At 40.2% G+C, this 20,559-nt stretch overlaps 2 protein-coding genes across 11 annotated transcripts in view; one reads left to right on the top strand and one right to left on the bottom strand.

Moving 5' to 3' along the window:
- The window catches only part of NOX1 (NADPH oxidase 1), a 41,892-nt gene extending 38,353 nt beyond the window's left edge, over window positions 1-3,539 (top strand). For all 7 annotated transcript variants that reach the window (XM_063635084.1, XM_063635086.1, XM_063635085.1 and 4 more), the window contains one exon: window positions 2,806-3,539. In XM_063635084.1, coding sequence (XP_063491154.1) covers window positions 2,806-2,932 — 127 coding nt within the window. In that variant the 3' untranslated portion in view covers window positions 2,933-3,539. The remainder of the gene's footprint in view (window positions 1-2,805) is intronic.
- A 2,375-nt stretch (window positions 3,540-5,914) lies between these two features.
- The window catches only part of CSTF2 (cleavage stimulation factor subunit 2), a 21,631-nt gene continuing 6,986 nt past the window's right edge, over window positions 5,915-20,559 (bottom strand). For 2 of the 4 annotated variants that reach the window (XM_055269404.2, XM_055269405.2), the window contains exons 8-14: window positions 19,383-19,445; window positions 15,510-15,651; window positions 14,256-14,431; window positions 13,693-13,985; window positions 9,418-9,528; window positions 8,504-8,629; window positions 5,915-6,137 (exon numbers count right to left, since the gene is read on the bottom strand). In XM_055269404.2, coding sequence (XP_055125379.1) covers window positions 8,507-8,629; window positions 9,418-9,528; window positions 13,693-13,985; window positions 14,256-14,431; window positions 15,510-15,651; window positions 19,383-19,445 — 908 coding nt within the window. In that variant the 3' untranslated portion in view covers window positions 5,915-6,137; window positions 8,504-8,506. Of the gene's footprint in view, window positions 6,138-8,071; window positions 8,630-9,417; window positions 9,529-13,692; window positions 13,986-14,255; window positions 14,432-15,509; window positions 15,652-16,297; window positions 16,358-19,382; window positions 19,446-20,559 lie in introns of those variants that run through there. The other 2 variants (XM_055269403.2, XM_063635083.1) reach the window with 2 other exon arrangements.

Raw genomic sequence — 20,559 nt, 5'->3', positions numbered from 1 at the left:
GACAAACCAGGGAAGAAATAGGAGTACACAGAGAAGTGGTGTCACAGAACCCAAGGGAGCAAATATTAGAAAAGCATGGTCAATAGTGTTGGAAGAGTAGCAGGGTCAGGAAATGTTTATTTAGCTTAAGCATATTTATAGACAGAACAGGGACCAGTACATAGAATAAAATAAATACATGAAAGAGGGGAGAGGACTAAGATGGCCATAATAAAAGATGGACAATAGTGTTAGCAAGGAAGTGGAGAAGTTGCAGTCCTAGTACATTGCTTGTGGAAATGTGAAATGATACCACACCCAGGGAAAACTCTTTGGCAGTTCCTCAAAGTGTTAAACACAGTTTCCAGCCGGGCACGGTGGCTCACGCCTGTAATCCCAGCACTTTGGGAGGCCAAGGCGGGTGGATCACGAGGTCAGGAGTTCAAGACCAGCCTGGCCAACATAGTGAAACCTTGTCTCTGCTAAAAATACAAAAAATTAGGCCGGGCGTGGTGGCTCATGCCTGTAATCCCAGCACTTTGGGAGGCTGAGGGGGGTGAATCACGAGGTCAGGAGATCAAGACCATCCTGGCTAACACGGTGAAACCCCGTCTTTACTAAACATACAAAAAAAAAATTAACCAGGTGCGGTGACAGGCGCCTGTAGTCCCAGCTACTCGGGAGGCTGAGGCAGGAGAATGGCGTGAACCCAGGAGGCGGAGCTTGCAGTGAGCCGAGATCGTGCCACTGCACTCCAGCCTGGGCGACAGCGAGATTCCATCTCAAAAAAAAAAAAGGTGAAAAAAATTAGCCGGGCATGGCGGTGGGCGCCTGTAATCCCAGCTACTCGGGAGGCTGAGGCAGGAGAATCGCTTGAACCTGAGAGCCAGAGGTTGCAGTGACCCCAGATCATACCATTGTACTCCAGCCCGGGTGACAGTGTGAGACTCTGTCTCCAAAAAAAAAAAAAAAAAAATCACATAGTTTCCATATGACCCAGCAATCCCACTCCTTGTTATACACCCAAGAGAAATGAAAATGTATGTCTACACAAAAACTTGTGCATGATGTACATAGCAGCATTACTCATAGTAGCCCCAAAGTGAAAACAAGCCAAGCGTCCATCAATAGATGAATGGATGAAGCAAATGTAGTATATTCACATAACTGGAATATTATTTAGCTATTAAAAAAAGCAAAGTACTGAATCATGCTACAACATGGACAAATCTTGAAAACATCATGCTGAAAAACATCAGCCACCAAAGGCCACGTATTGTATGATTCCACTTATGTGAAACATTCAGGATAGGCATACCCACAGAGACAGAAAGTAGATAAGTGATCGTCTTGGGTAGGACAGGGTAGTTGGGAGGAAATGAGGACTGCTAATGTGGATGGGGTTTCTTTGCAAATGATGAAAATGTTCTGGAATTAGATAGTGGTGATGGTTGCATAACTTTGTGGCTATGCTAAAAAGCACAAATTGCACACTTCAAAGGGGTGAATTTCATGGTATAGAAACTATACCATAATTAGATTTTTAAAAAAGAGGGAGAGAGAAAGGTATGAGAGAAGGAAGAAGACGGTGAGACCCAGAGCATAGTTGGAAAGATTAGCTTTGGCAAGAAAGAACACTACCTCTCCAGTAGGAGAAATTTTGAGGTAGGGATAAGCTCACAGTGGATGGGTTTAATGGGAGCTAATACATACGTACTTGCTATGTGCCAGGGGTTTTTCTTCTTTTTTTTTTTTTGAGACGGAGTCTCGCTCTGTCGCCCAGGCTGGAGTGCAGTGGCGCAATCTCGGCTCACTGCAAGCTCCGCCTCCCAGGTTCACGCCATTCTCCTGTCTCAGCCTCTCCGAGTAGCTGGGACTACAGGAGCCCGCCACCACGCCCAGCTAATTTTTTTGCATTTTTAGTAGAGACGGGGTTTCACCGTGGTCTCGATCTCCTGACCTCGTGATCCGCCCGCCTCGGCCTCCCAAAGTGCTGGGATTACAAGCGTGAGCCACCGCGCCCGGCCGTGCCAGGAGTTTTTCTAATTTATTTACATGTTCTTATTTAATCCTTAAAACAACCCTATGTGGTGAGTACTATTTTTATCCCCATTTTACAGGTGGGAAAGCTGAAACAGAGAGAGGTTAAGAAATTTGCCCTTGTCGGGCATTGTGGCTCACGCCTGTAATCCCAGCACTTAGGGAGGCTGAGGCAGGTGGATCACTTGAGGTCAGGAGTTTGAGACCAGCCTGGCCAACATGGTGAAACCCCATCTCTACTAAAAATACAAAATTTAGCTGGGCGTGCTGGTGCATGCCTGTAGTCCCAGCTACTCAGGAGGCTGAGGCAGGAAAATTGCTTGAACCTGGGAGGTGCAGGTTGCAGTGAACAGAGATCGTGCCACTGCACTCCAGCCTGGGGGACAGAGCAAGACTCCATCTCAAAAAAAAAAAAAGAAAAAGAAAAGAAAAAAGAAAAAGAAATGTGTCCAAAGTCCCACAGGTGGGATAAATGTCAGAGCTGAGATTTGAGCCCAGACAACCCAGACAGACTGGCTGCACAGTCTGGCACTTACCCACTGCACTGTCCTATGTCTCTCATCTGTGTTCTCAAAACAGGGAAGGCTGAGTGCTGAGAGTGTTAAGGGCTGAGAGCATATTTGGGGTTTGTGCGCAGAAAAGGTTAAAAAACTACCATGAAGAACGTGGGAGTTAACAACCGAATTTTTATTCAAGGTTCTTGGAATTAGTAGAGGCCTAACAGAGGCAGTTTCTCCATTCTATCATTGCCGCATTCTAGCCCTTACTATTGTTCTGTTCCTACAGGTCTGTAGTGGGAGTTTTCTTATGTGGCCCTCCGACTTTGGCAAAGAGCCTGCGCAAATGCTGTCACCGATATTCCAGTCTGGATCCTAGAAAGGTTCAATTCTACTTCAACAAAGAAAATTTTTGAGTTATAGGAATAAAGACGGTAATCTGCATTTTGTCTCTCCTTTGTATCTTCCGTAATTTACTTGGTCTGGTCAGGTTTGAGCAGTCACTTTAGGATAAGAATGTGCCTCTCAAGCCTTGACTCCCTGGTATTCTTTTTTTGATTGCATTCAACTCCGTTACTTGAGCTTCAGCAACTTAAGAACTTCTGAAATTCTTAAAGCCATGGATCCTTTCTTGGAAAAGTAACTGTAAATCTTTCTGGACAGCCACGACTGTAGCAAGGCTTGATAGCAGAGGTTTGGTGGTTGAGTTTTACAACTAATCCCAGGTGATTTTATCAATTCCAGTGTTACCATCTCCTGAGTTTTGGTTTGTAATCTTTTGTCCCTCCCACCCCCACAGAAGATTTCTAAGGTGACTTTTTAAATAAAAATTTATTGAATAATTAATGACAAAACATAACAATAAACATAAATAATAAACAAAATTACCGAGAACCCCATCCCCATATAACACCAACAGTGTACATTTTTACTGTCACTTTTGATATGGTCTTATCCAGTGTGAACAGCAATTTATTCTTATTTTTGCTCATCAAAAAATAAAGGATTTTCTTCTTTGCTTGATGAATGAGTCTTTTGTTACTTCTTTTTGGGCTCTCCATTTGGGAAAGAAAATCTAGAAAGTATGCTAATTGTAATTGAAATTGTATTATAATTGCAAGTCAGCTATATTGTCATCTTGTATTATTCTGTTAAAAGCGATTGTGAAAACTTGAACTCCATGTTAGGATGACTTATTTAGTCAAGAGGAGCTCTTTATCACTATTAAGGGAGTTTATTAATGTCTAGTTTAAAAAATAACAATTTATAATTTTCATAGATTTTTGTGGACTCTTACCTATATCGCTAAGGAATCATTCAGCTAATAACATAAGCAAAATGCCTTCATCCTCTATCAGAATGCTTTTTATTTCTGCCATCTACCCAACCTCGGCCTACAAGGACCACACTGGCTCACAGTGAATCACTACGAGAAAAGCCCAGGGCTCTTAAGAGAGAAACCTCACACTTCATTGTGCCCAGACAATTCAACTCATTATAGATTAGAAGAATGGTTCTACTGAATTAGCATTATATTATCTATTTTTTCTACCATTATGTGACCAAGAATGAACAAATGGTTGTTTCTAATAGTTTAGGAACCTCTATGGCTTGAGGGATAAAACTGTTTTTGTTTTTTGGTTTTTTTGTCACTAGTCTGAGCACAATAAAGGTAGGTCATGAACTCACGGTGGCTAATCATGTTTCATTTATTACAACAGTAAAACAACACTGATGGTTGTTTACATAGGGAGGGATACCACTGCTGTTGCCAATTTGTTCACCCGGATTTCAGCTAATTCAGGTTTAATAAGGCTTTGGGAAAATCCACAATGAAACCCTGAAGACATGATTCTTATTAGACAACTACTGACCAAATGACAACTTCATCTTCAATGACCTTGATTTGGAATCTTGAAACTTACAACGAGTTCCTAATGAGAAAGGCATCACTCTTGGTCTCTAAGTCTAAATATATTGACACACTCACTTCAAGATATGATGGCTGCCAAAATCAATATCCCAAGGCTTGAATATTTATGGGAGTAGGCATAAATTCATGATTTATTATATTCATGGTAATGAATATAATAAATCCTATGCATAGCCAACATCCAAGTTGAACTGGGGATGAGCAGGATACACAGAAAGCTCCTCACCTGCTTTGAGCAAGTTTTTCTTGCAAAGTTGTAATATGAAATACCTTAATCAGCAAATTTCTTATAAATGTTTATGAGTAGAAAATCCCTCAATTTCATTGTCACTCAAAAAGTTGATTATCTTTGCATTCTTTTGCTTGACATGTAAGCAATATGCTATTACATTCTCTAAGCCTATGCCAGGCTTTTAATTCACCTGACCATAATCCTAACCCAGGGGATAGGATTCCAAGAATATAAATTGGCTCAAAAGTAGTTCCAGTAGAACTTTACTGATTTTTAAGGCAACTCTTAACCTCTTGAGGTTGGCCTGATGGAGAGAAACCATGTTCCTCCTTAATGCCACTACGAGAGAGACGGGGTTGGGGTGGGGGGAGAGGAGGAGGCGGCGGTGAGAGAGAGAAATACTAGGCAATAAGACTCATAGATTAGAGCTAATGGCACTAATTATGTTCATACCTATCCGCAAGGAAGCAGGCAGGAGCAGACCTAATGAGCAATCTGACTGTGCTCTACATTTGGTCCACTTAAAATGAGAAGAATGTACAAGTTTTAGGTTTTTCTGTGTTTTAAGTTCCCAGAATAAATGTAGTTACAGGGTATGGCTGCAGGTTAGGGACTGCCTGGAAGATAGGATGAAATGTATTTTGTTCATTTGATTTCTGTTTTTATTTCATCTTGAACATGTGAAAAATCAGTGGCTTTTTAAACTTTCAAAGTTGACTGCCTAGACTGATAAGTTTAAGAACACACAAGTAAATGTCAACAGTCTCTTGTGTTGCTGACACACTCAAACCAGTGCTAAAACAATTTTTGTCTTAACTCTGAATTATACATGTTCAGACCTGCTATTGAAACAAATGCATTTTGATATTTGGATTTTTCTAAACTAAACACACGGCTGTGCTAGGCTCTTTGCTCTGTTAGCCTTCTGACCATTTTATAGCTCTAAGCATGTGCTATTTTCTCCCAGAAGACTCAGAAGTGCTAGAATATTTTCAGAGGACAAAGCCTTATAATAATTCTTACTGGAAGCAAACTAAACAAAAACCAAGTTCCAGAAAACATTGCTTCTGAGAAATTCTCAAATATCATCAAGAAGAATAATGGTTAACTTAAAATAAAAACAAAACTATGGCAATATGTTAAAGTACAATACTGCAGTAAGGGTAGAAAACACATCTAAGGTTTCACCCTTAGTGTTAAGCTTTTTAAAAGCAAAAAGGTCATGTGTATCAATTTGCAGTGTACTAAAATTGTGTTCAAAGTTTATTTCAAGTCACAGAAAATATACAAACTAAGACAACAAAATGAAGTGATTTTGTTCTGAGAGAAGGTGATGTGAGTCCTCCACCTGGCACTGATTTGAGTCATTCAAGGGTTAGGATGCAGGTCATCTTTTTTTCAATATTTCAACAAAGTTATAGAATTTCCAGATTTCTTGCCAGGTATTTTTGAAAACCTGTAAGAAGAAGTTAGGATAAAGCCATTAGAAGTGAAGACAAAGCTCTCTTCGGGAAAAACTTCACGAAAAAAAATAAAAAGGCTAGGGGAGGGAGGACAGGCAAACAATTAAATCACCAGGACAGATTTGCAAGGTGTCTGTCTCCTGCCTCCTGACTCCTCAAAGCAATCAGCCCTTGCAGCAGGGTTTCTCAACCTCAGCACTACTGACATTTTGGGCTGGAGTACTAGTTGCTATTGGGAAGTGGGTGAGGGGGACCATCCTGTGCATTATGGGATGTTTGGCAGCATCTCTGGCCTCTATCCACTGAATGCCAGTAGCATGCCATACTCCCTAAAGTTGTGATGACCAAAAATGTCTCAAGACAAAAATGTCTCGAGACAATGTCCCCTACGGGGCAAAACTGCCCCTGTTTGAGAACCATTCATCTCTAATGACAATAGTATAGAAGTATAGAAGCCTGTCCATGATGGCAGAGATGGATCACAACCAGCTAGGTATAGGATGGAGGAAAAGCCAACACTTTAGCCATGGTATGCACAAACACCAGTAGACACATAATAAAATCTTGCCCACATAAAATTGCATAGAACCACACATACATATACACAAATTATGATAGTTTTTTTAAAATGGTGAAAACTGAGTTTGTAGTCAAGTTAACAGTAATGTGCCAATGTCAATTTCTTGGTTTTGTACTACACTGGGTGAAGGGTACATGAGACTCCTTGTACTATTTTTCCAACTTTCCTTGAGTCTATGATTATTTAAAAATAAAAGGTAAAAAAATAGACAAAAACTTTGCCTTGTGGTTAATATGCAAGGCCTTAAACATCTTATAAGCAAAAATATAATGAAAGAAATTTCAGAAACATTTCTACCTCCACTATCCAGAAACAGTAAGCAGTAATTTTCTCACATTGTAGGGAATGCCTTCTCTGGCTTAAGTAAATTAGTAAAAGAAATAATTTTTACCTATTCCTCTGAATGTAATAGGTAGTCTATACTTTTACTAAAAAAAAAAAGAATATGTGGGGTTTGTGGAATAAAATGTTAAGGTACCAAAAGTCTACCGAGCCTTCTATCTATGATAGCTTCTCATTAATTCATTTAAAGTCTAAATACATATCTGATGCATAGTTGCAGTTTAAATGTTTAAAGACATCACAAGTATGGATTAAAATGATATATTTTGTAAGAGTGGTAATTATTAACAGTTAAATGAGTTCACTATTATATAACATAAAAATAGGAATTACGGATGGGGTAAAAAGTAGAAATTTAAATTGTGCTGTCCTACCTGATAGTGGGGCAATGTGAATTTTAAACTGTTTTTAGAAAAAAGAATTGTTTATAAAATACAAAATGCTGGGGAAATTTTTTTAAAAAAGAAACACTGATACATGTATGTGTAATCAAGTTGTCACATCATTATGAAGCAGGTTACCTGGATCCTTTGTTTTTTTGTTTTTTTTTTTTTGACACAGGGTCTCACTCTGTGACCCAGGCTAGAGTGCAGTGGCATAATCATGGCTCACTGCAGCCTTGACCTCCTGGACTCAAGCAGTCCTCCCACCTCAGCCTCACAAGTAGCTGGAACTATAGGCGCATCTCACCATGCCTGGCTAATTTTTTAAAAAATTTTTGTAAAGATAGGTCTCACTATGTTGCTTAGGCTGGTCTTGAACTCCTGGTCTCAAGTAATCCTTCCACCTCAGCCTGCCAAAGTTGAGATTACAGGGCTAAGCCACTGTGCTTGGCCCCTGGATTCTTTCTGCCTAAATGATGAGCAAGAAAAATAAGGGTAGCAGGGTACAGTGATTTCCAAAATATATAGAAACTGATGGTGATGATGGACATTTACTACCTTAAATTATGTGCTGCAATAGTTCAACATCAAAATATTCACTATAAAATAAATACAGGAAACAAAATATTTACACATTTTATTGAAATGCTTTGTATTTTTTCCATTTTGACAGGGCAGTTTGGAATAAAATAATACAACTGATTGTAGAAAGATATACACCAAACTATATTTAGAGGTTTTGTCTGGGGAATGAGATTGAGGAAACAGGGCTTTTTACCTTTCACTTTCTACATTTCTGTATATGATTACTTTTATTAAACTGATCATACATTACTTTTGTCATTAGGAAAGATTATAAGCAATTCAACAACTGAACAAATATTGTATAGCTTTACTCTATCCCTATAGGAGCTGACCTACTGAAGGGTAAAGAAGAGACTAGCTGAGTGGATTGAGGGCCGCTGAGAGAAAAATCTTGTTGGTTAAGGTTAAAAGTATATACCCAGAACAGACAAGGAGCTAGTCCTACTCAGATGGGATTAAGTCTGCTCACCTATCAAGGTGCTCCAGTGGATTTCTGTATTTGTTCCTTTAAAATCAGGATACTCTGCCTTTGCTCAGGAGGCAACATGGCAATCTGGTCTGCAGTCAGTTGTAGAACCTGCATAATCAAAGCAGCCTGTACAGAGGAAAAAAAAGGTAGTGAGTTTTAATGATGGCAGCTAAAAAATATAAAACAAAACAAAAAACCCACCACCAGCTTCTGTCTAAAAAGCTACTGTAGTGGGATATGAAGCAAAATGGAAAAAGGAAGAACATTTCACACAGAAAAAAACCAACAGCTCCCCTCCAAAAAAATAAAAAAATAAAAAAAAACTGGTGAGAAAAGGTACAATGAAAAGAACAAGTATAAATTAAAATACCTAAGATTAGACAATTCAAAACAGACAACTTCACGAACTCAAACTTCCTGGAGACTAAGATGGTATCTGTGAGCCCTGGAAATCCTTCAGGTTTTAATCCTGTTTTGAAAGTCTCTCTTTTTCACAAATTTTAGCCTTTCCATCAGACATAAGCTCCCCACAATGGTCAAATATAAAAACAGAAAGATATAATCATGGGGAATCTACTGTTGTTTTTAGGGATAAAGTAGAAAGGGAAGGAAAAAGGGTGTGGATTTTCAGGTCAATCTGGCCTGAACAAGAAAAACCTGCTATTGGCAGATGAGTGTGAAATATTAAAATAAGCTGCCATTTACATCCACTTAAGAACTTCACATCCATTAAGAACTTCAGGACCAGACTCACAAATTTTCAGGTAACAATATCATAAAAGAGTTCTAAGTTAGAATAAACATCACCTCCAAAGGGACTTTGAAGACCCAGGATCGTCACATGGTAACTGTGAAAAGAGGAATCAAAAAGGCTAGAATTGTGCATAAGGAGGCAGTCAGACAGTGTTGCTTACCTTCTCATGATCCTGTGGAGTGACTTGGTTCTGCCCAGGACTAAAGCCGCCAGGTTGGCTTCCACCCTGTATACTCGCTCCTTGCATTCCTGTTCCCTGCATGACTGGGACCTATGTGTACAAAGAGAAAAAGAGAGATTTTTGGCATTTTTAATGTATAGGTAACCTGAATTCAGTAATAATGTGACAAATTACCATCTCTTTTTTTTTTGAGACGGAGTCTCGCTCTGTCACCCAGGCTGGAGTGCAGTGGCGCGATCTCGGCTCACTGCAAGCTCCACCTCCCGGGTTCACGCCATTCTCCTGCCTCAGCCTCCAGAGTAGCTGGGACTACAGGCGCCCGCCACCGCGCCCGGCTAATTTTTTTTGTATTTTTAGTAGAGACGGAGTTTCAGTGTGGTCTTGATCTCCTGACCTCGTGATCCACCCGCCTCGGCCTCCCAAAGTGCTGGGATTACAGGCGTAAGCCACTGTGCCCGGCCAGACAAATTACGATCTCTATACAGATATGAGTAAAAAAAGCAAATCAATGACTCTGAAGATTATTTTCTACTGTCAGCAATAGCAGAAGGCAGGGTTTAGCCAGAGATCAACTAGCAAGTTCGACATACTTGCTTACAACAGCTCCAGCATCATCAACAAATACCACACAGCACAACTGGATACCACTGAATTAATCAAAATTCAGCCAAATAAGCACAGTGAAAACTGAGAGCACCCTGGAAACTAGTGCTCACTGGAAACACAAAAGAAAGCCAACAGAGTCTAGAGAAAATGTATGCTGGTCCACTGGGGAAGTTACATTCACAGGGCCACCCCCTACCCTAGTTCAATCAGACACAGGTAGTTTGTCCCAAAGGGCCCTATCCCACAAGTGAGGCAGAGATGTTCATAATGTTAGAGAGGCAGAAAGGCAATGGGAAGGCCTCCAGGAAAAAGACTGCTATTAGCCCAACATTTGCTGTTTATAGCTTTCCATAGAGAACATATGGCAGATGCTTTCTGCTAAATGTAGATCAAAAAATATGACTGACTTGAGTGAAAGAACCAAGTACAGTGATATCATACTTACTGGTATTTAAGATCTTCAATGAGTTCAACCCTTTGCAAGACTACCAGAACCCAAGGAAAAGACCTCTTGAGTACCAAAGGTAACTGTTAGAATGTCCCTATACAAGCATTACGTTCACACTCAGGCATTCACCCAGGGCTTAGGTACTCTCTTAATAAACACATATTGTTAACAAACTTGTTACCTGCTTACCCAGCAGATTAGAAGCAGCAAAACATAAAAGAAATACGGATAAACAACTGTTAGGAGCAGATACCACTTCAGCAATATGAAGAGCCAGGTGACAGCCTGACAGTGAAGGAGACCAGAAACCAAACAGGAGATAACTATGTTTTGTATTATGGTATAGACAATAATGAATCTATTTAATGATGATCTTGAGTAGTCAAAACTGATTGAACTATTTTTTTGTATCCTGTTCAAGAAAGGAAATATCAAATACATCTTATAATTTTTTATTTAAAAAGTTAAAAAAACTTGGTAGAATAGTTCTATTATCTGGAACATTCACTTACATGCATTAACTCATTTCCCAAAGACAATGGATAGATGAAACATTAGTACAGATTTGTACAGACTGCTAGAATATTATCACTGTTCTGTTCATTATCAATACTGAAACCAGAGACAAGTTTCCAGAGACCAGTCTGAACATTAACGAGCTATTATGGGTCTGAAACACCTATGAGTATAATCTTTTTTTTTTTTAATTTTTTATTTCCATAGGTTATTGGGGAACAGGTGGTGTTTGGTTACATGAGTTTATAGCAGCACAATTCAGAATTGAGTATAATCTTTTTGAAGCTTTAATCTGAGGTACTGTAATTGTGATCTAACCACTCAATAACGGCCATTTTAAGTTTCTAGGTGTGCTTGTTCTAGGCAGATAAGTACTAGCAAGAGTGACCATACATCTTGGTTTCCCTAAGATAGTCCCAGTTTATGTTTTTGCCTCCAAGTAAAGTAACAGCACTTTCTTTCATGTTCTCCTTTAGATGATAAATTATATAATCACCCTAGTAATAATAAGCCTTTTGCCCACAAGTTTCTAACTAAGTGGACTAGAGTTAATTTTAAAATCTAATTTAAAAGTATGAATTAAGGACATGTTAAGTTTAAAAAAAAGGTACAGAACAGTGAAAGGGGAAAAATAAGAATATATATTCATATTTTCCAGAAAGTAACATGAAAAATCTAATAAAAGTGATTATCTACAGGACCTAGGGGGCCACAGGGGAGACAGGCATAGGAGAGGAAGGAAGGTTCCTTTAAGATGTGGTCTCACTATGTTGTGTAGGCTGGCCTCCAACTCCTGGGCTCCACTGATCCTCCTGCCTTAGCCCAGAGTAGCTGGGACTACAGGATTCTATCCTGGCTTTTTTTTTGTTTTTTTTTTTAAAGATGGGAGTCTAATATGCTGCCCAGGCTGGAGTGCAGTGGCTAGTCACAGGTGCGATCAGAATGCACCACAGCCTCAAGCTCCTAGGCTTAAATGGTCTTCCTGCCTCAGCCTCCAGAGTGCTGGCACTACAGGTGCATGCCACCATGCCTGGCTTGAAGTTCTTAATACATATATCTTTTATAGATGAACGAATATATATATTTATAAGTTAATATATTAATTTAAAATTTTTTTAAAGGTTTGAAGATAAAATTTGTATTTTCTCTTGCCTCAGATCTAATTGGCTTTACAGAATCTACTAATGAAAATGATATAAACCTAGTATTAGGGTAATAAGTTCAAGTACCAGCAGAGAGAAAGGAGCAAAATATTATCCAGAAATGTTCTTCCAACCCTTACTTGCAATGTCTTGCACCACAGAACTATCAGTAAAATTACATAAGTGCATTATGTAGTTATTTGTTTGTTATCTGTCTTCCCAACTAGAATGTAAGCCCATGGGGGAAGGGGCTTTGTTCTGTTCACATTGCAGTATTCCCCGTACCTAGATCTATGTTTGGTACACAGTAGGTACTCAATAAATATTTGCTGAGTGACAGAATGAATGCATAAAAACCATTTCTGTTACTAGGCTACTGACCATAGAGAGTACAATAAAAATCAAGGCCCACAAACACTTCAAACACAATAGAGAACAGTTTTATTCTACACATAGCAAAAAAACCCTCTATTTGTATTTCATATTACAGAGGAGGGGGTAGACACATATCCACACATATACACACACACAAATGTGCAGATAACAGGACAGAGTAGTAAAGTGGAAAAAGTAGTGGCTTCTGTTCCTTGCTCTTCCACTTTTTAGTCATGTGAATTTGGTCAAGTCACCTGAATTCTTGGGCCTCAATTTCCAAACCGATAAACTGAGGGAATTAGACGATTGATGTGTTCCATTCCAGCTCTGCCATTATCTTTCTCTCTCTCATACACACAGACATGGGGAGGAAGACATATAAAAAAATAGAAGAGAGAAGTACACAGAGGAAGGTGGGAAAAGGAAGGTGGAGCGGTTAGAAGGAAATGAAGGTGCCAGCATATAAAAACTCAGGAAGAAACACACATACCACCTCTCCACAACCAAGTGGAGATGAAGAGGGAGCATGTACACACAGGCAGAGAGACCCAAATAAAAGAGAGGAGATAAGACTTCGGTTCCACACCTTTTAAGGTGATTATTAATCAACTGCCTTTCACATTCCACTGTTCACTTAGGCTATGTGATGACAATAAATTAACACAGGTCTCTGTAAACCTAAGATTATCTAAATGGCCACTAACAGCTCTTCATATACTCTAACCCAGGGTTCCCAGTCAGGGTTCACATTAGAATCATTTGGGGGAAGTTTTTCAAACTATCCATGCTCAGATCCTACTGATAAGAGATTCTGAGTTATACCTGGAATGAGATCCGGGCAAGTATATTTTGGAAAAAACCGTGTACATGATGGTGGTTTGTACCCCAATGAAGACTACTTTCTAATCCCTAAATTTTCAGGGGCTCTGCCCCAAATGAATAGCTACTTATTGTGGGATAAGGTTGTTTTTTTTTTTGAACTACAATCCTGACAGCCAGAAAATCACCACCCTAAGGGATAGAGAAGCTACAGGGAGACCCGAGTCTTCCCTTTCTAATAAGCTAAGAAACAGCCCAAGTCAGAAGGCAGTAATAATTAGGCTCAATAATCAATTCCTGAATAGATCAAGATTTCACTTGGATGCCAGAAGTCAGTGTTACACATACCTGTCTGGATCCCTGGGGGACAACCGCCCCCATGTTAATTGGACTGGGACCCTGCATTCCACTAGGTATAGGTCCTCTGGGGCCAGGCACTGGGCCTCTGGTATCCATGCCTCTGGCCTCCATCCCTCGGACTTCCATCGCACGGGCCTCCATCGCTCGGGCCTCCATTGCACGAGCTTCCATCGCACGGGCCTCCATTGCACGGGCCTCCAATCCTCTGGCATCTAACCCTCTTGCCTCCATGGCTCGCGCCTCCATCCCTCGTGCATCTATTCCTCGGGGATCCCTCCCACCTATAAAGAAAATTGTAAGAAAACCATTATGTAGCTACTTGCATGTACTGCAAGAATGATGAACAATCCAAGAAAGATAGAAATCTCTTCTAGTCACATTTGCCCCCTCAGCTATTAACATATGAGACTATTGTCTCCTCCCCAGTTTCTCAGATTTGCGGATAAACCTTAAAGATGCTTGCAAACCTACTGTTCCAGCATTCTTTATCCCAGATTAGAGCCTAAGACAGCTGAGTTCATTATGGCATTTGCAATGTGATCTCCCCTTACCTCTGCCATCCAAGGGTGGACCCCTCTGATCTAGCATGGGTCCTCTTGGTTCTGCCATTAGAGGTCTGGGCTCGGGTAATGGCCCTCCCCTCAGTTCATGTGGGGGTGGTCCTCGGCTCTCATGGCCAGGGACATGGTGCATGGGTGGACCCTGATGAGGTGGTCCCAAGTAACCTCTGGAGATGGAGAAAAATGTTATATTTTAAAATAGAACAAAAAAACAACAAAGTACCAACCAGATCAGTAAGTAAACATCCAACAAAGAGCTGATGTAAACAGTCTATGAATACTAACAATAACACCAAATAGATGGAAGAAAAGCTACAGAGATATAAATCCACGTATTCTAGAATTTTGTATTTGGTTCATAATTAGGGAGGAATCAATGAATATTCATTGTATGTATGAGTTTGCAGAACAATGCATAAGAACATGAGCTCTGGATTCAGGCTGTATGGGTTCAAATCTAGGCTCTATCACTTATTAGCTGTGTGATATTGGACACATTACTTAACTTTTCCACACATCAGTTTCATGTGTAAAATGGGACTAATAACGGTATCCATCTCACAGGATCTTGTGGATTTAATAAGATGATCCAAGTAAAGTACTCAGAGCAGAGTCAGAGGTATGATCCCCATTAATGTCAATTATTATTATTGCTATTATTATTTTATTTATTTATTTACTTTTGAAATGGAGTTTCACTCTTGTTGCCCAGGCTGGAGTGCAGTGGCATGACCTCAGCTCACTGCAACCTCCACCTCCTGGGTTCAAGAGATTCTCCTGCCTCAGCCTTCCGAGTAGCTGTAATTATAGGCACCCGCCACCACGCCCGGCTAATTTTTCTATTTTTAGTAGAGACGGGATTTTGCCATGTAGGCCAGGCAGGTCTCGAACTCCTGACCTCAAGTGATCCACCCGCCTTGGCCTCCCAAAGTACTGGGATTACAGGTGTGAGCCACTGCACCCGGCCTATTATTGCTATTATTAATATTTCCACTACTATAAATTTCCCTGTTCAAGTATGTATACTAAAATTTCCAATTTCTAAAAATACAGTAGCTCAAAATGACATACTCAAGTACATAGTTCTGCCTTAGGAGAAGTGCTTATCCTTTGACAGTGGCCATAAATATTGATCTATCTTTTGAAGTAGGCAAACAGGTACAACTGGTACAGAAAGGTTTTGTTCTCAGGGAAGAAGGGACAATTCTTATTTATTCAACTGTTTCCTTCTATGTTAGTGCTTACCTAGGCTCTACCTCTCCAGTTACAGAAAGTAAAGTGCCTCCCCGTGGATCATTCGGAGCATCTCCTAACAAGCCTCGAGGGGTTGGGACATTGGCAGGCAAGGATCCCCGCTGCATAGCTGCTCTGGGGTCTTGCATCGGCACTGACGGGGAAACAAACGGGGAGTTACTGCTGTGAAAGACACATAAGCAAACAAGAAATGACTCTATATACCACTGACAACATAATTCAGACACCTTAGAGTGGGTGAAACCTCACCACAGCAGAATCCTCTTGCAGCTCAAGAACAGAAGCAGGGTGTAGGCAGAATCTGTGCCATGTCAGAGGTATGGATGGAATTATATAAAGAGCAAACTGGGGAGCAACCTGCCAAGGACTAGCACTGCGACCTGGAGAAACTTATGCTCCTGGTTTTCCTTCTAATCAATCTTAGTTCAAGGACCAGAGTCACAAAAGAGAGGTAGAGTCTTGGCATATGTGAACACTGCCATGGCTCTGCAAGAACCCGCTGTCTCCTTACAGACTGCTATTCCATCCAAGCCTCCTGACACCAGTAGGGAGGGAGTACAGCCTCGGACAGATGCCCATATCATCCATGTTCTCTGCCCTGTGTGAAGAGGTCAATCTTAGGCTTGTGGCCTCAACAGGAAAAAATTCAAAAACAAAAACCCAAAAACACTACCCTTTTGGGTTCTGAACGCGAGGATGACTGCCAAGCAGCTCTTTTCCTCTCAACGTCCCACCCTGAACACCACAAGCAAAAGGAAACCCACAGATACAATGGGTACCTTGAACTCGCTCAATTGATGCAGGCCCGGCGGGTCCCACGGGCGAGTGCTGTAGGGTTCCTAGGTAAGCAGTAAGTTCAAAAGGAGAAAGAGCAGACACTTAAAATAGCTTGCATACACACGCAGAAACACACACACGGAGATTGAGATTTACACATATAAGTTAAAAAGCCAAGAGTTCATCGGCTTGCTCCAGGCTACAAAATCTCCCTAAACTACACTAGCTCCTTTGGGTCTCTGAAACAGTTTCATTTTGACCAGATAGCTTTTGAAAGGGAATCCCATGGGGGCACTGGTTTGATCTAGGTGGGAATAACCTGACATTTTCGATTTTCACCTCTGCTACTAGTTTTCCCTTAGGTCTCCTTATGAATCATTAGGAAAAAAAAATACATAAAAAGGATAGTTTTGAATCTTCTGGTTATGCAAAGAACATAAATGTAGTTTCAGAAGCAAAACATAAAAGAAACTGCACTGAATCTGGAAGGCAAGATTCATTCTTAAGCGGCCATAACTGAAGTACGGCAATTCTATTTTTGTCACATTTTAAAGCACAAAAATTTCTGCTGTCAAACGTATCAGATGGGGAAATGCAGTAAATGAACTTTACATGATGAAAGAGAATATCACTCCACAAGAAATACTCTGCCACAGCAAGTCTTTGATAATAAACATCATGACAACAGCAAACAAAGACTAACGATATGACATGGGTACCAACACTAAACAAACATGGCAGCGAAGCAAGAAGTATCTTCTCAAACATCTCCATCTCCTTTCAGCATTACAAATGTACAAAAGCAGCATGGATTTCAGGAAAAGACAAACTAGGCACACACGAAAAGACTCTTGCTTCCTCTGCTGGGTACTGAAGGAAACTATAAAAGAAAGCTAATCTCACTGTCTCTGCATGAAGACATCCTGGAAATACCCTCAAAACATGAGTCATTTCCCTTTGCCAATTTCTGACAAAAAGGTGAAGACAACTATAACAGGAAGATGTCTTGTGCAAGTATGCGTTAAACAGCTAAAACCTGATGGATTGAGTGCTGGCCCCATGACAGGTAGAAGTATGACTGAAACTCTAATACCTTCTCATTACTGCAGAAATACTCTGGGGAACATATATGATCTATTGACAGTGGTGCGGTGGGGATAGGGGGGCGTACAATAGCACAAAAGCATGGGATGCTTAGAGAAAATATGAGATATTTGGCCAGGGAGTTCGTCCTGCTGTCAGACATCTAACAAGAAAAAGTTAATTCTGTCACTTCAGCAACCAACCCCAGTGTAAAAACCACAGGCTTGTATATTAATATGTTTATGTATGTATGTGTGTATACGTGTGTGTGTGTGTGTGTGTGTGTATTTTTTCTTTTTTTTTTTTTTTTTTTTTTTTTTTTTGAGACAGAGTCTCGCTCTGTCGCCCGGGCTGGAGTGCAGTGGCGCAATCTCGGCTCACTGCAAGCTCCGCCTCCCGGGTTCACGCCATTCTCCTGCCTCAGCCTCCGAGTAGCTGGGACTACAGGCGCCCGCCACCGCGCCCGGCTAATTTTTTGTATTTTTTAGTAGAGACGGGGTTTCACCGTGGTCTCGATCTCCTGACCTCGTGATCCGCCCGCCTCGGCCTCCCAAAGTGCTGGGATTACAAGCGTGAGCCACCGCGCCCGGCCTTGTGTGTGTGTATTTTTTCTTTTGAGACAGGGTCTTGCTCTGTTGCCCAGGCTGGAGTGCAGTGGTGCCCGATTATAGCTCACTGCAGCCTCAACCTATTGGGCTCAAGTGATCCTTCCACTTCGGCCTCCCAAGTAGCTGGGACCACAAGTGCACATCACCATTGCCCAACTAGTTTTTGTATTTTTTATAGAGACGGGGTTTTGCCATGTTGTCTAGGCTAGTTTCAAACCTCTGAGCTCAAGCAATCCACCCACCTTAGCCACCCAAAGTGCTGGGATTACAGGCATGAGCCACTGTGCCTGGCCAATATTTTGCTTTTTAAATGGGTTCCACTTATAAGCCATATGCTACAAAAGAAAAAACCTTAAGCTTCTCTATGCTTGTCCAAAACAGTCTTTCCCATCATCTTATTCCCAAGGAATAAGAGTAGAAGACACTGAAGAATATACTTGGAAGTTAACAGAGGCAGTGTGGAGTGACAGAAAGAGGACAGATTCTGGAATCAAAGACTTCTGAATCTTAGCTCTGCCACTTACTAGTTGGAAGAGAGAATAAGAGCACAAAATCCAGTCCACATTACTCATACATTAATATTTACTTACCTTGTCCCCTTGAGAAAGTAACTTATTCTGAGCTTCCAACTCTTTGCCTGTAAAACTGAGGTGCTGCCACCTAACTCACAAGATTATTTATGAACATTAAAGTGGCTGGCATATAGTATGCACTCAGTTCCTTCTCTTTTCTTACCATCTCTCCTCCTAACATTGTTTCCAACTGAACCACTGCACTTTCTTGTCCTTCAAACTCCAGTAACATGAAGAAATAATGTGGAGATTTTGGGGCGGCAGCTACTGTTGTATATAGCAGTACAGCCACGGCACAACAGACGTTCATTAAGTAGGCTTTACAGACCTATGATCCCCTCCCAGTTTTCTCTGGGGTTTAAATCTAGTCTTCTACATACCCAGCCACATATTTACATGCTCATTATTAAAATTCCTTACTCAGTCAACAGATATCCATACAGGGAGAGAGAACATGTCAGTGGAATTATTAGACTAGGAATCAGGAAACAAACGATCCACTTGCTTCATTATCAATTCTTGTACAGCTGGACTCTGAATCACCAGGTGGAAAGCCTAGACCAGCACTGTCCAATAGATTTTTACGATGATAGAAATGTTCTATATCTGCAATGTCCTGTGTGGTATCCACTAGTCACCTATGGCCACTGAGCACTTGGAATGTGGCTATTGTGACTGAGGAACTGAGTTTTAAATTTTACTTAATTTTAATTAACTTAATATTGAAATAGCCATGGGTGGTTAGTGGCTGCCATATTAGATACTGTGGATGTGGAACACTTCCAAGACCAATTAACATTAGTCAGACATTAATATTTATTTACCTTGTCCCCGTTCCATGGACACTGGTCCACTTCCTGGCATTCCAACCTGAGCCTGCATTCCTCCTAGAAGATAAAGGGCAGACAAGAAAAAACACCAATTAGAACAGCGGAAAAGAAAAATTAGAACAGTGGCTGAGTTTACAAATTTCCTCATTCTGCTCCACAAGCAGAAACCTACAAAGGAAGATATTCAACAATGCAATGAGAGAGAAGATGGGGTTTGTTAGTATATTTACAACTTGTACTTTATGTTTCAGTGACAGAATAGTGACTTCAATAAGAATAATTCATCTCATTGGTTACCAAACTCTTGGCAGGAAGCTCTTCTATAATACAGGAAAACAATGTCACTTACCCATGGACCTCCTGTCATGGAAGATAATTTAAATACAAGTATAACTCTATTAGGATAAAGTAGATACACAACAATCCTAAAGTAGATACAAAAAATTCCTGAGTTTGCAGAAATTTCTTTAAAAAATCTCTTCTTCCATTCCTCATCAACTTAGCTCTGCAGACTGGATTCTCTACAGAATAGAACAATTTAGAATTAAATCATTCTCCATGAGTAGTGTTGTACTCAACCTACCCTAGATTAGATAAATTAACAAAAAGCAAGTTTGTTACATAAAAAAACTTTAAATATTGGTAATACATCATGTGTTCATACAGATGTTTCATATGGGGAATCATTATTTCACTCAATCTTCTTAGTTACAATTGTTGAATAAGGAACAGTTACAAGTATATGAGCAATACTCATTAATTGCCAATCTATACACTTTCAATAAATGTATATAGCTTTTAAATTTCTCTTTTTCCCTTTTGTTGTTTGTTCTGATTATGTTTGTTAAAATACAATTTTACGTCAGTTTAATATGATATAACAAATGTGACCTTGTATTTTTTGTGTTTTCTTCATGAGCTTTTGAACCTAATCTAACAGTTCATTCATATTTAGCAGAGTAACAACTACATTAGTTTTTATTCCTTCCATCTTACTCTACATTTATTATTACTTATTTTACACTGTCTCTTCCTTTTTTCCTTTTCTCTATTTTTGCTGGCTTGATTTCGTTTCCACTCATTCCATTTTCCCCCTTGTTAACTTGGAAGTTTTACGATGCTCTTTCACTCTACTGTCCCTTTCCCTGTTCTTATAATTAGACATATAGGA

The sequence above is a fragment of the Symphalangus syndactylus genome, chromosome X, assembly GCF_028878055.3.
Source record: "Symphalangus syndactylus isolate Jambi chromosome X, NHGRI_mSymSyn1-v2.1_pri, whole genome shotgun sequence".
In the NCBI taxonomy this organism is placed as follows: Eukaryota; Metazoa; Chordata; class Mammalia; order Primates; family Hylobatidae; genus Symphalangus; species Symphalangus syndactylus.
Note: the sequence above shows the minus strand (reverse complement) of the source record. Positions and strands in the feature narration are given on the sequence as shown.